General features: G+C 39.1%; 1 protein-coding gene across 1 annotated transcript in view; it reads left to right on the top strand.

Annotated features, from left to right (window-relative positions):
- Nucleotides 1-12,445, top strand: part of unc5db (unc-5 netrin receptor Db) — a 175,945-nt gene that overhangs the window by 106,357 nt on the left and 57,143 nt on the right. Inside the window, exons 9-10 of the mRNA XM_062417029.1 lie at nucleotides 9,397-9,561; nucleotides 12,232-12,264. Of these exons, the coding sequence (XP_062273013.1) occupies nucleotides 9,397-9,561; nucleotides 12,232-12,264 (198 nt within the window). The remainder of the gene's footprint in view (nucleotides 1-9,396; nucleotides 9,562-12,231; nucleotides 12,265-12,445) is intronic.

The following is a 12,445-nucleotide window of genomic DNA, read 5'->3' as shown; positions in this document are numbered from 1 at the left end:
TTTCCCGAACAGTGCTCTCCTGCTACTTTAGCAACTTTTAATAAGCCAAAACCACCTTTATAAAAGAAAGAAAAGTCACACTGTATTAACGTCATCTGAAATGCTTCGCTTCCAGTCCTCAATATAACTATAGGTCGACTGATGATTGTAATTTCCCCTGCATCAACTGGCACCCAGGAACGAAGGCTACTTTCAGCTTTTTGTATAACTATAGGCTGCTTTTGGCAACTGATTTTGCCTAAATGGCTTGAAATTACATGGGAAAAGCAAAAAATGAGTAGAAATGACATGAAATTGCTGTGTTATTACACCATTTGATGATGCCATGCTGTGTTTTCCACATGTATGTGCTTGTCTTGCTTTCCCAAAGTGCTTGGGAATCTTGGAGGCTCTCGTTCGGAAGTTAGCAAGGTCATCCAACGAGTCTTTCTCATGAAAATTTGTTCAATTTGGGAGGCTTTCAGACTGCCAAGACATAGATATGGGACAGGCAGTTAGGTCTAGTTTAAAGGTAGAATTTCCCACTGGGAATATGATGGTTTCTTTAAAATAGATCACCTATGTAGCAGACGTGCAGTTATTTTTGAAAAAATTGGTGCCCCATGACATGAGAAAACTGAAAAAAATGGCTGTAGATTTCCCCATGCTGCACTTAAGGTGCAATACTACAACAACCAGAATGCATTGTGTGTGTCCCCTCCAATCAGACTCACTGAATCTATTGGTGGTGTGTTCAAAGCAAGCAGAGAAACATCTCCCTGATGATCTTCACTGGGCACTGGTTCGGCCTTGTATCATGAAACTAGTTTTCTTCCATGTATACATTTAGTAGTATGGTATTTAAGTGTCTGCTTTTCCCTATCGCTGGCGTAACATGGTAAGTGGAGTGTTTTGTGAGACCCACATATTACCGTCCTTGAAGGCAACACTACAGAAAATGAGGAAATGTAGTTTGTAGTCTAGTGCAGATCTCTAACATCCACCGTGTGTTGCGCCACCTGGTGGACTTTGAGCTTGAAGTGGCAAATGAGTGAGGAGCTCCTGGTGTTGGCACCATGGAGGGAAGTTAAATATTGTTCATTTGCATATACAACTCACTTTGTAATGATGATGGCAACAGAGAATGACAGAAAAGATGATAGAGAGATATGCAACAGGAAGAGAGAAACAGTCGGATGGAGGGAGTAATACACTTATAATATTCAAAGTTTCTAAATGAAGTTAAAAGAGGATTTTAAGATGTTACATTCATGCTATGTTTTGATTTTGTAATTATTCTTAACTGCTATTTAATTGGCTTTTAAAGGGCAAAGAAGTTCTTACTGTCATAAAAGACAACCATACAGCGTAGTCAGTTACTTTATTTTGTCATATGTCATATCAAATATTAATAATAATATATCAAGACATGTTTTGCAACATAAATTCAATACCAAAAGAAGAACAGCAGTTGTAACACAATGTGTTTTTTCTATATACTTTCATGTTGGAAATTTCAAGTAAATTGCACTCCAAATAGTAGAAGACAGAAGTGGTATAGCTCAAGGTTTATCATGTAAAGGTTTTTTTTTTTCTCATCTTCCAGGTTTCCTCTTACTAACGGGAAAACTTTGACTTCCCCTTCGTTTTGTTTGTGAAAAGTCATCTCAGACTTTGTGCATCATCTGTGCTTAGAACATCTATTTCTGTCATTATGTGACCAGACAAAGTGCTGCATTGTTACCAGTGGAAAGGACATAAGAAAACAAACTCCTTTTCTACCACATAGCTGCTTTTCAGTTTGGAGACTGATAAACAACCAATTTCAGCGTGGTTCTGCAGGCTCTTTCACTCGCTGTACCTTAGCGCCTTACTAAATATTGATTATATGCAGTATGTACTAACACTGCTACTTCACCATTATATAATGTAATATATATGATTCAATACGTGCAACATTGAATTCCAATCAAACTGCAACTTTAGAATCACAAAGACAAAGATGATGAAAGATGTTTTTGTAGCTGTTTCACCAACATTTGCAGTTCATTGTCTCTTTTGCAGCTGCAAACCGCACCTATTTCCTTTGTGTATTGCATTGTGGAACAACAGTGTCCAACAGCACACTCAAAAGTTAAGCATATTTTAGTATGCATACTGACTTCAATGACAGATGCTTAGCATTAGTATGTACAGTTGTATGGAAATGAGTCACAGCTTTAGTAAAAGTTCCACAGTATCCTGTTTTGATCTTGAATCTTGTTGACAAGCCCAAGGGTGCATATACTGTACATGTGCACAACACAATTTCCTGTCCCAAATTTCACATTATTGAGGATGCGCTCTAGAAAACGTGGATGACAATGCAGGTTTCAAAATACTTGTTTACTTGTTTGTTTGTTTTGAAATGTTTCATGAGGCAGTAAATGCATTCAACATGTTTGTTAGACCTTCAAGATACACATAAAGCTTTTGGGGCAGTACACAAAGTACAAAGGTACCTACAAAGTACCGTTGTCTAAAATGATCTACCAGAATGCATATTGATCTTTTTGGCCCACAGGCACCCATATTTTGCATTCAGAAGTCTGAATAGAGATAATAAATACATAAAATCATTACTAAAAGAGGGGCATGGTAGTAGAGTGGTTAGTACTGTCACCTCACAACAAGAAGGTTCTGGGTTTGAATCCACCAGCCAGCTGGGGCTTTTTTGTGTGGAGTTTGCGTGTTCCCCCTGTGCCTGCGTGGGTTCCCTCCAGGTACCCTAGTTTCCTCCTACACAGGTAATTGGTCACTCTAAAAATTGCCCATATATTTGTTTGTGAGTGTGAATGATTGGTTCTCTACTGTATGTTAGCCCTATGATGGAGGTGTACCCCGCCCTTGCCCAATGTCAGCTGGGATTGGCTCCAGCCTCCCCACAACCCTCTAGTATAAGCAGTATGGAAAATGAATGAAGGAATGAATAATTACCAAAATACTGAGATACCGAAAAATTCAAAATTGTACTAATAAAACAAGAATATGATAATAATAAAACACTGATTTACTAAAGGTCTGCGTGTGTAGAAACGTGTGCAAACTTGAAATCACCTGCAAAACACACGCAAACGAAACGCGCAATCTATTGCACCGTGCACGCAATTTAGTACCCACTATTTGGGATCTTAGTAAATCAGGCCCTATGTGTACAAAAAGTGCCAAAAGAAGATCCCTGTAAGATCCAAAAATATCTAAAAGATATAAAAACATCTAAAAAACATATGAACACAGCACACAGTCTAATCATTAAATACAAACATACAGAATGAATAGTCATTAATTGCTGACCTACGACAAATTAACATGAATTTATATATGATTTGATGATATATTGTCAAGCTAAAACACTGTGTAACTTGATCTTCATCACTGATAAACCCCATGAGCTTTAAACTGTCTGTACAAGCCACATAACAGATATTTCAGTCTAGCTCTAACTCATAATGTGCTAAACTTTCCTTCCATATATCAGTGAGTGGGTGTCATTTTAGTATTTTCTTACATTTTCTTATGTGCATATCTATTAATAAATCCAAGCGTTGTATTCATGCGTATACATATATACTTGAGATTGCGAGCGGCATGCCTCTTTTTATGAAGGCGGCACAGAAAATGACACTGTCAGCTGCTGGGATTTCTGTTGCAGGAAAAACTCTGATGAGGTGGGTGATCAATAACAATGACTCAGCTTTTGCTTTTCAAGGTGCAGTAACGTCTGGTTTTCTGGCCTGTAGCCCTCAACCCCCCCCCCCCCCCCCCCCCCCCCAAAAAAAAAAAAAGTGAAATTTAAAGGCGTTGTCTGACTTCATAAACTAAATGCCTCACGCAGCTAATTAAAGCTGTCAGCCTTTAATGTGGATGGCTATAGGGGTGGGTGAGTGGGTTATGTTTACGGTGCTGAGTTCTCACGAAAAAATAATTAAGCGCAAAAAGAAGAGGAGTAAGAATCTACTTCATGAGCGGAGAAAAGCCGACCTGTGCCGCCACCGCGGCCTGTAGGCATGGCGGAATGACTGAACTTACGAGGGGAAGCAGGTGTCGCCCTGTCATCGTGTCTTTGTCGGACGGAAGGAAATGCAGACGGGAGCAAAGCGTAGGCTACCGTGAACCCGGCTGTCTGACCTGCTGACTGACAAGCCTGTTCACTTCTGACAAGCCTAGAGCCCAGAGCACTGCCTTAATGATGGTCTGAGTGCAAGGATAGCGAGGAGGATGGATGAGGTCAGAGGCCGCACCCATGACGAGGCAGATAGCCACTTAACAAGAAGTGGCGATGAGAGGAGAGAATACTAATAGAAATGAATCTCATGCTGTGGAGAGTCAAGTGCTCGGAGAAAAACAGGTGATTTAAACTAGGTCAATACAGATTGTTTAGTGTGTAGTCCCAAAGTGTATTGGCGGTGATGGCATCTACACCTCATTAATTATCAGCTGCATTCACGTCTTCCTCTGAGAATAACAGTACAAAGAGGACGATGGGTGATTACAAGTCAAATGAGAGTTTTTACAGTTTTAAGTGAAATTTTGGCCTAAAAATAGAAAGATGAATTCATTAGTAATACTTCACTTCATAATTCGACACAGTCAGGGGTTTAGTTGATACAGCCTTATTTTATCTTGTATGACCAATAGCTTACGGTTGATAATGTTAGATAACTAAAGATACATTAGATACATTATTGCTACAATTAAGGAGTCAGTTCACTAACTTTATGACTCCTTTCTACTGTTGCTACTATTTGCACTAAAGCAGCATTCCATTTACCTCAGAAGTTGGAAGTCGGAGTTAGTAATGACATCACACCTGTTCAAGAAGTTAGAAACCCAATTTTAGCCAGGTTTAGCCATTGTTAGCCATTAATAGCAATATCAGTTGATAAAAATGCGTTACACTGTATTTTGCGCAACCAAAAGTTGGACAGTGCTGTTGTATAAGACTAATTTACTGAGACACAAATAAGACAGAATTGCTAAGAAACAGGATATCACTACAACTTTCACACTGTTGATGCACAAGGCAGCCATTTTTGGATTTTGAGGTCGGGGCTGGTGAGGTTCTTCCGACGTACCGAGTCGGAAATCCAACTTCATTGGACATTCCAGTGGAAATTTCTCACTGGAAACTCAGAAATTCCAACTTTGGAGTACAGATGTTAGGCACCATAAGTTTTAGCTTGTCACAGCTGAGCATGAACACAACGTATCATGTTAACTGTTTCTTGTTAAAATACCAGTTCATCTCAGTCAGGTGTCCAAATAATGCTGTCTGAAGAAGAAGTGTGTGTATTATCTTTATTTTACACTACTGCTGACAGATTGTAGTGTCATATGACTGCAGTGTCCACATCTGTTGAAGGACAAAGCCATGTATCTCGGGATTTGTAGTACAAAGTAGTCGTCATGTGGGCATAGTTTCATAGTCTCACAAAGGACAAGTTTGGAGAGATTCTGTGGGGTTTTTTTTATTATTATTTTCAACAAATCCTTTGAAAAAGACCAAAGCCGACAATGAATTGATACTAGCAAGGATCCAAAGCCAAATATATCGTATTCCTGTGTGTCATAGAGCTCCTCTGTCCAAAAACTATTAAAAACATCGATGAGTCACGCTGTTGCACTGGGTGACATTTTTCTTTATTACCATGAACACACGCACACTGTAGTTTATTTTCACTCAATCCCACACACACTGTCCTGCTGCCAGAAACAACTCGCTGAGGCAACGTGTATTAATCCACTGCTGAAAATAGTCCCCAACAAATTAATTATTCCGGTTTGAGTAACATTTACTAAAAATTATAACACCCAGCTGTTTTATACAGATCAATAGATGATTTATTTTCTACTAAATGACTTTCACTTATGACATCATGATAAAGTTTCACAGGAATAGATCCAGGTCCAAACAGTGGAGTGTGTTCACTTGTCTTTGTCTCAGCTTGGCTCTTTAGATCTTTAAGATCTTGGCTCAGTATCTAACAGAGATCCTGTAAAATAGTCAATGGACTCTGCAGACAGACTTATCTTGTGATGGGATTGAGTGTATCTTGGCTTCAAGCCTCTGCATTGGCAGCCTGGTCTTACTAAGGGGTGCAGTCATTACATATTACAGCTACAGTATTAAGGCTTTTTTGCAAGTTTGCACATACCATAAATGTCCATTTGCTTACTAATTATTGTCATTTTATGTAACATAGCAAACCTGCTTTGAAATTATGTTCAACCAAGCAAAAAATAGGCTCAACTGATAAAAGTAAAGGGAACAAAAATTATAAATGAGTGTCTGCTAAGCTGCAAAAATGTCACCAAAACAAATACAAAAAAAACTTGACATGAATAATACAATGAGCAGCAAAACAATGACTTCAGTATGAAAGATGTGTATTGTCGACTTATACAAGGCTGGGAGGCTCCATTACAGACAAATACTTTAAAAAGTATACATATAAAGGCGTAAAACACGATAACAAAATATAAACAGCAATAAAAATGTTCTTTTTTTTTTATATAGGTATAGATATTAAAGACTTGAATCATCCATAGAATGTTAAAAGTGATGCAGTTTTGCAGTAGTGATAGTGAGTCAGGCTTTATCTCTTGTTTACGAGTAGATAGAAAAGCTCATTCGATGGAGTCAGAGCCCCAAGTCATAAGGGAACTGTCAGGAGAAACGATATGCATGCACATACCAGTAACTGGGATCAAACTAAGAGCCAGTATTCTCTCTACCACATACTAACATATCGTTTGCATTTCTGAGACGAAACCGCAAACAAATGTAGTGTGTAGGTAGGGCCCCTGGAACATCACAAAGGAAAATTACCTTCTCCACCACCCACAAAACTGTATTATGGGCATCGCAACTGCTGCCAAAAAAATCTTCAGACGCCATATGGTCTCCCAATATTTGTTAAGCTAAGCATGATGAGTTCTTCCTTGATAAGATGACGGAAGAATCCCCGCTATTAGCATCCACCATTCTGTCTTGGTTTCATAGCCCTGCATCAAATCCCATTATATAAACAGGCCGGGGGGTTAATGAGGATAAAATGTCTCTCAAGCTGGAACGCCACTTCGTCCCGTGTGTGTCTTCTGAATATGTGTGTGACTACTAAGGAAGAACAAGTTCGATGTACGGCATTAAACTGAAAGTCGACACAGTCTGCAGTCATGTAACGGATAATAAGACCTGTTTTATATTTGAAAATTGGAAATAATTTTATAACATCATCTCAGGTAACATCTAGCCTGGCTTTTTATAAGGTTGAAACATGTGGCTACCAATACTTCTAAAGTTGGATAATGAACGTGTTTTATTTTATACAGAGGGAGTCACATGCCGTAACTATTTCTTTAAGAACAGCTCGGTGCATTGGGGACTGCCCATTGCTCCAACGGCCCATTATTCCAATACCCCAATAGTTCTAAAAATGTCCCATTGGACTGAAAGCCCATTAGTCCAATGCCCCATTATTCCAACAACAAAAGCCCACTGCTCCGAAGGCTGTGAAAACACACACTCTGGAGTTGTTGAAGTTCAGTGACTGCTGGCCTTACTGCTTTTCAGACTCCATTAACATATTGTTCAATTTAACAGATCTGGGTTACCGGTAAACATATACTCCTTCTAAAAGATCATTCCTGACTCATAAACAGATGCTAACTCATTCTTATCTGCATTAACATAATTTAAATGCAAGCATTTAACATAATTTGGTATTAATTTTAGCTCCATGTAAAGTGAATAAATATGATGTTGCTTGTTTGCCTTAACTGCTGATTTAATGTAGCAGAAGACCTCAATAATATATTTTTAAAAAGCTGTTTTGTCAGGTAGTAAACATAATGTCTGATAACCTCTGCCATGAATTATGATTAGACTACCTCTGTCGCCTTTTGCCATTAATATCTTAGTGTATTTTGACGTGCTTGTTAAAAAATAATGATGTTTTATGGTGTGACAAAGCTGTGGTTAAGGTCTGGTTTGGTTAAGACACAGAAAACACTTGGTTAAGGTTAGAGAAAGATCATGGTTTGGGATAAAATGATAACTTGCACACCAAAGCACACTTAGATGCAAAAGGGGAAAAAAACTATAGGGATAGTGTAACTTTAGAGTAAAGGACTTTGGAACAGTGGGCTTTTGTTTTTGGATGATGGGATCCATGTTCAGAACATGTAGAAATAGTTAGAGTTGGATGCCCTCTTTAGCTTTAAGCCTGTCGGGATATCTACTGTTGTTGGACGATATAGTGTCTCAGAAATAATCGCGATAAGCAATATTATTGTCATTTGAAGATCATTTTATACCACTGATATAATGATAATATGATAACATAATAATGCAAGCGGATTGGAGAGTGGGCGCTATGTTTCTGTAAAAACACACTCAGGACGTGCACAGTGAGGAATGGAGGACACTACTTGCTTAGCCAGTGTGACATGAATAGCCTCTTAGCTGCTAATGTGAAGTGTGGCAATACTGAGGTCATAAATGATCAAGGTTATGTCCATGTATCATACGATAAGTCCATATATAGACATGATGATGTTGATAATTACAGAATTGTATGATAAGTCGATAACATAATTATTGTGACAGACCCATTAATCTTATTTTTCACAGTACATATGATCCATATAATGTAGTATATCTAACCACATAATCCTTTTGAATCCTGTCTCTAATTCAATGCTTTTAAGTTTTGGTCTCTGGCAGCTCGCATTTTAGCCACACGCTGATATTAGTGTTGAAATCACTTCTTGTTTATCCGGAAAAGGCACCAGTTGCCCTGTTATATTTGTATTTAGACACGTGCTTAACCAAGATACACTGTGCGGATAAGACAGCTTTAAAAGTGTTGATATAGGCTCTTTTTTTTTTTTTTAAACTGAATAAAGCTTGCTAGCTGTTTCCCCATGCCTGCTGTCTTTATGCTAAGCTAGGTTAATCACTTCCAGACTCCAGCTCTGTTCTAAACACATACTAATAAATAATAATGCATTTAGTCTGTACTGCTCCTTTAATTCATAGTGAAACTCAAAGTGCTACGATATTATAACATTGAACACACAACATAAAGAAAATAAGAAGAAGAGCTAATATGAAAAAATCTTCCTGCATAAAAAGGTTTTTTGATATTTGATATATAAATTGAAGTATTTCTGTAAGATATGTGTTTACTATTAGAGGCTTTGCTGTAATGTTGTGTTTCTTTGGCTTTCCTTTGAACTTGGCTGCCTCCTGTGCACCTCCATCTGTGAAAGGATTTGGTCTTAGTCTTTCTATTTGCCTTTTCTCTGTGTTTGCAGACACATGCAGTGTATCTGTTAATCTCTCTGTCCATACGTGTACATGTCCTCGTGCCGCAGTTGACGGAGGCTGGGACGAATGGAGCGAATGGACCGTGTGCAGCAACCAATGCGAGAAGCAGCGGAGTCGCGGATGCAACTCCCCAACACCCAGACACCGAGGGAAGATGTGTGAAGGGAACAGCGAGGCCACCGAGAACTGCACAGATGGGCTGTGTACCCAGAGTAAGACCTTTCTCCCTGCTAGGGCATCATCATCACCATCATTCACATCATTTTCCTATCATTCATCATCATCATCATATATACACTCTAACATGGCAAGTCATCACAAGCATGTTTGAACTTGAGGTGTTTGTCGGGGGCGGGGGGGGGGGGGGGGGGGGATCACGCTGTGGATTGACACAGATGTCTCCTGCATGATAATGTCAGCGCTATTTCTCTGCTCACTTGACATATTGTATGTCACACTGAATCTGTCAAGGGGTAAAAAAAAGTGCAGATATTCACTCTTCAACTGATGCTTGACGTTTGGAATGAAATGTCATTGCACTGTTCGGGTCATGCACATGCAATGACTTAAAAACCTGAATGCGACAGTCACCAGTGTTATCACTAACACTAATAAGCTGAAATATGATGGTTGGATGTCAAAATTGCAGTTTTAAAGAGAATACACTTGAAATATAACTGGAATTATTAATGTCACAAGCAATCAGTCAATCAATCTTTATTTATATAGCGCCAAATCACAACAAAAGTCATCTCGAGGTACTTTACACATCGTCAGGTTTCATTTTAAAGAGACCCAACATTCCCACATGAGCAAGCACTTGGTGACAGTGGCAAGAAAAAAAGGAAGAAACCTCAGAACCAGGCTCAAAGTGGGCGGCCATCTGCCTCGACCGGTTGGGGTAGAGAGGAGAGAGAGAGGAAGAATAGAAGAGAGAAGCACATTGAAAATCAACACTGAAGCTAGAAGGTCTGGGACTAGAATCTGTCATCCGGACGTCTACAGGCCCAGATTACCTGTGAGACCAGAAAGCACAGGACAACTCCGGGGAAGAAGTTTGGGTTATTGAATGCATTAATAGTACATGAATGTTAATGGATTTGATTAACAAGCTGCTTAATGTAAATTTTGTCAGGTGATGTTCGTTTCAACAGCTATTCCAAGCAAACACTTCTGTTGCTGAATTAGCTGCGGTTAATCAACGCTACTTCCATGAGTTAGCCGTTTAGCATAACAGGCTAGCTGGTATATAGCACCCTGTTTTTTTAATCTCCCAGTCAAACTTTGATGTACATCGTATCATTTTTAGGTTTAAACTCATCATGTACAGTAAAAGCTCTAAAACTGTGAAGTAGCTTGGTCCTCTCGGTAGCTACATTAGCGCGCCATCTACAGTATCATTAGTGGTGGCCTAACACATATTAAAACATGACTCACCAGCAAAAGTGGTCAACTATGCCTCTGTAATCAATGAATACAGTTTTCTGTTTTTAATTACATTTTGTTGGGAATTACAGAAACCTAGCTTGTAACAACACTGCTGATACGAATAAAAGTAGTTAGTTAGCCATCATTTCTTGCACCGAAAAGGTTCCTGCTCGCATCTCAAATGCTGCTAATCTATTATCAGATTAACTTGCGTAATCTCGATGGTTCTACAGATTTAACTAAAACGGTACTGCTAACTTAAACAGCTGTAAAATGAATTTGTGATGAAACACATAAATGCTAGTATTCATATTGGGTTGAAAACGGCTCAACACCCTTCTGCTGTTTTAAATCAGCCCTGAATCTTTCAAAGGCCAACGCTGACATGGAGTGGACCATTTTGGACTTATCTGTGTCATGGAATTTATATTAAAAAAAAAGAATGTTTACCCTAATGGCTACATGATGACACTCCCCCACAGACAAACATACACTGGAGAGCCTCTTGGTTTTTACAAAAGGTCATGAATGTACTTCTAGTGACGGTCAAAGCTCAATGTTTTCCAGTGTGGACAAAAAGAGTCTGACAGTAGCTACTCATGGCTGGTCGATGGTCAGTCGGTGTCCCCTTACCTCCTGAGTCACACACTATGTAGCCATGAGGCCTCACTCCCTACAGTCGTTGCCTTGCAGTCCTCTGCTACATATGTTTATATACTGGGACGGGGGGAGATAGCTGAATTAGGGTGTGTAGTTACTCTTTAAGGAACCCACAAAAGGGACTTTTATTTCCTAGCTTTGCCCTTTAGTTTAGATCCTGTGGCTCCTTATCTCCTGAAACTTGTCGGTCAAAAAGGGGTATAAGTTGATTTTCTTTAACTGACCTGTCTGGAAAAAAAGAACCCTTCTACAACATTTAAATGCATCATTTGATCGTATTTTTTAAAGCTTGTAATATAGCTTGGTAATGTTAATTATCATATAATCCACCATCAATACAGGGTTGGAATATCGTTTATGGAAAATTATAACAAAAGAATGGTGAAAAACATCACAACTGGGCCTACTAGAATATGATTTACTATATGATTACAGTGTTCAATTGGTTCCTCTGGTTGTCTGGTAGTCAAAAGTGAGTGACTTCCTCCTTCTCAAATAAATCAAACCTATTTTTGGGCTTGTGTTAGGAGATAATTACCCCACTTAGAGGCATTTCCAAGCCTTTGAGCAGTTTGCACCTCAGCACCTTTATCTATGGTGATGTGAGGACAGTAATGATGCCTGCCTGGCCATTATCACATACTGTATATCATCTATAGCACAGTCAGCAGAAGAGCATCTCTCTACTCAGGGCTGTTGGATCTGAGACCACACTTGAGTCACTTCACAGAGGCTTCGACTTTAATCACCACTTTCTCTCCTCTTTGTCTCGTTCTATCTCTCTGTCTTTGCAGATCGAAAGCTGCTACATGACGTTAAACCTCAAAGTGAGTCTTCCTCTGTGGATTTCTTTCATCTTCAACTTCCCCACCTGCCACTAATAGTAATGCCCTGAATTCTGGGGGCAAGAAAAGACATATTCTAAGTTAGAAGTTAGCAGGGGGAGGAAAAAAAGGAGTGACAGTCCTCTGCATTCTCTTACCGCATACTCTGGAAACATCATGAATT

Source organism: Scomber scombrus, chromosome 4 (assembly GCF_963691925.1).
Source record: "Scomber scombrus chromosome 4, fScoSco1.1, whole genome shotgun sequence".
Lineage (NCBI taxonomy): Eukaryota > Metazoa > Chordata > Actinopteri > Scombriformes > Scombridae > Scomber > Scomber scombrus.
Note: the sequence above shows the minus strand (reverse complement) of the source record. Positions and strands in the feature narration are given on the sequence as shown.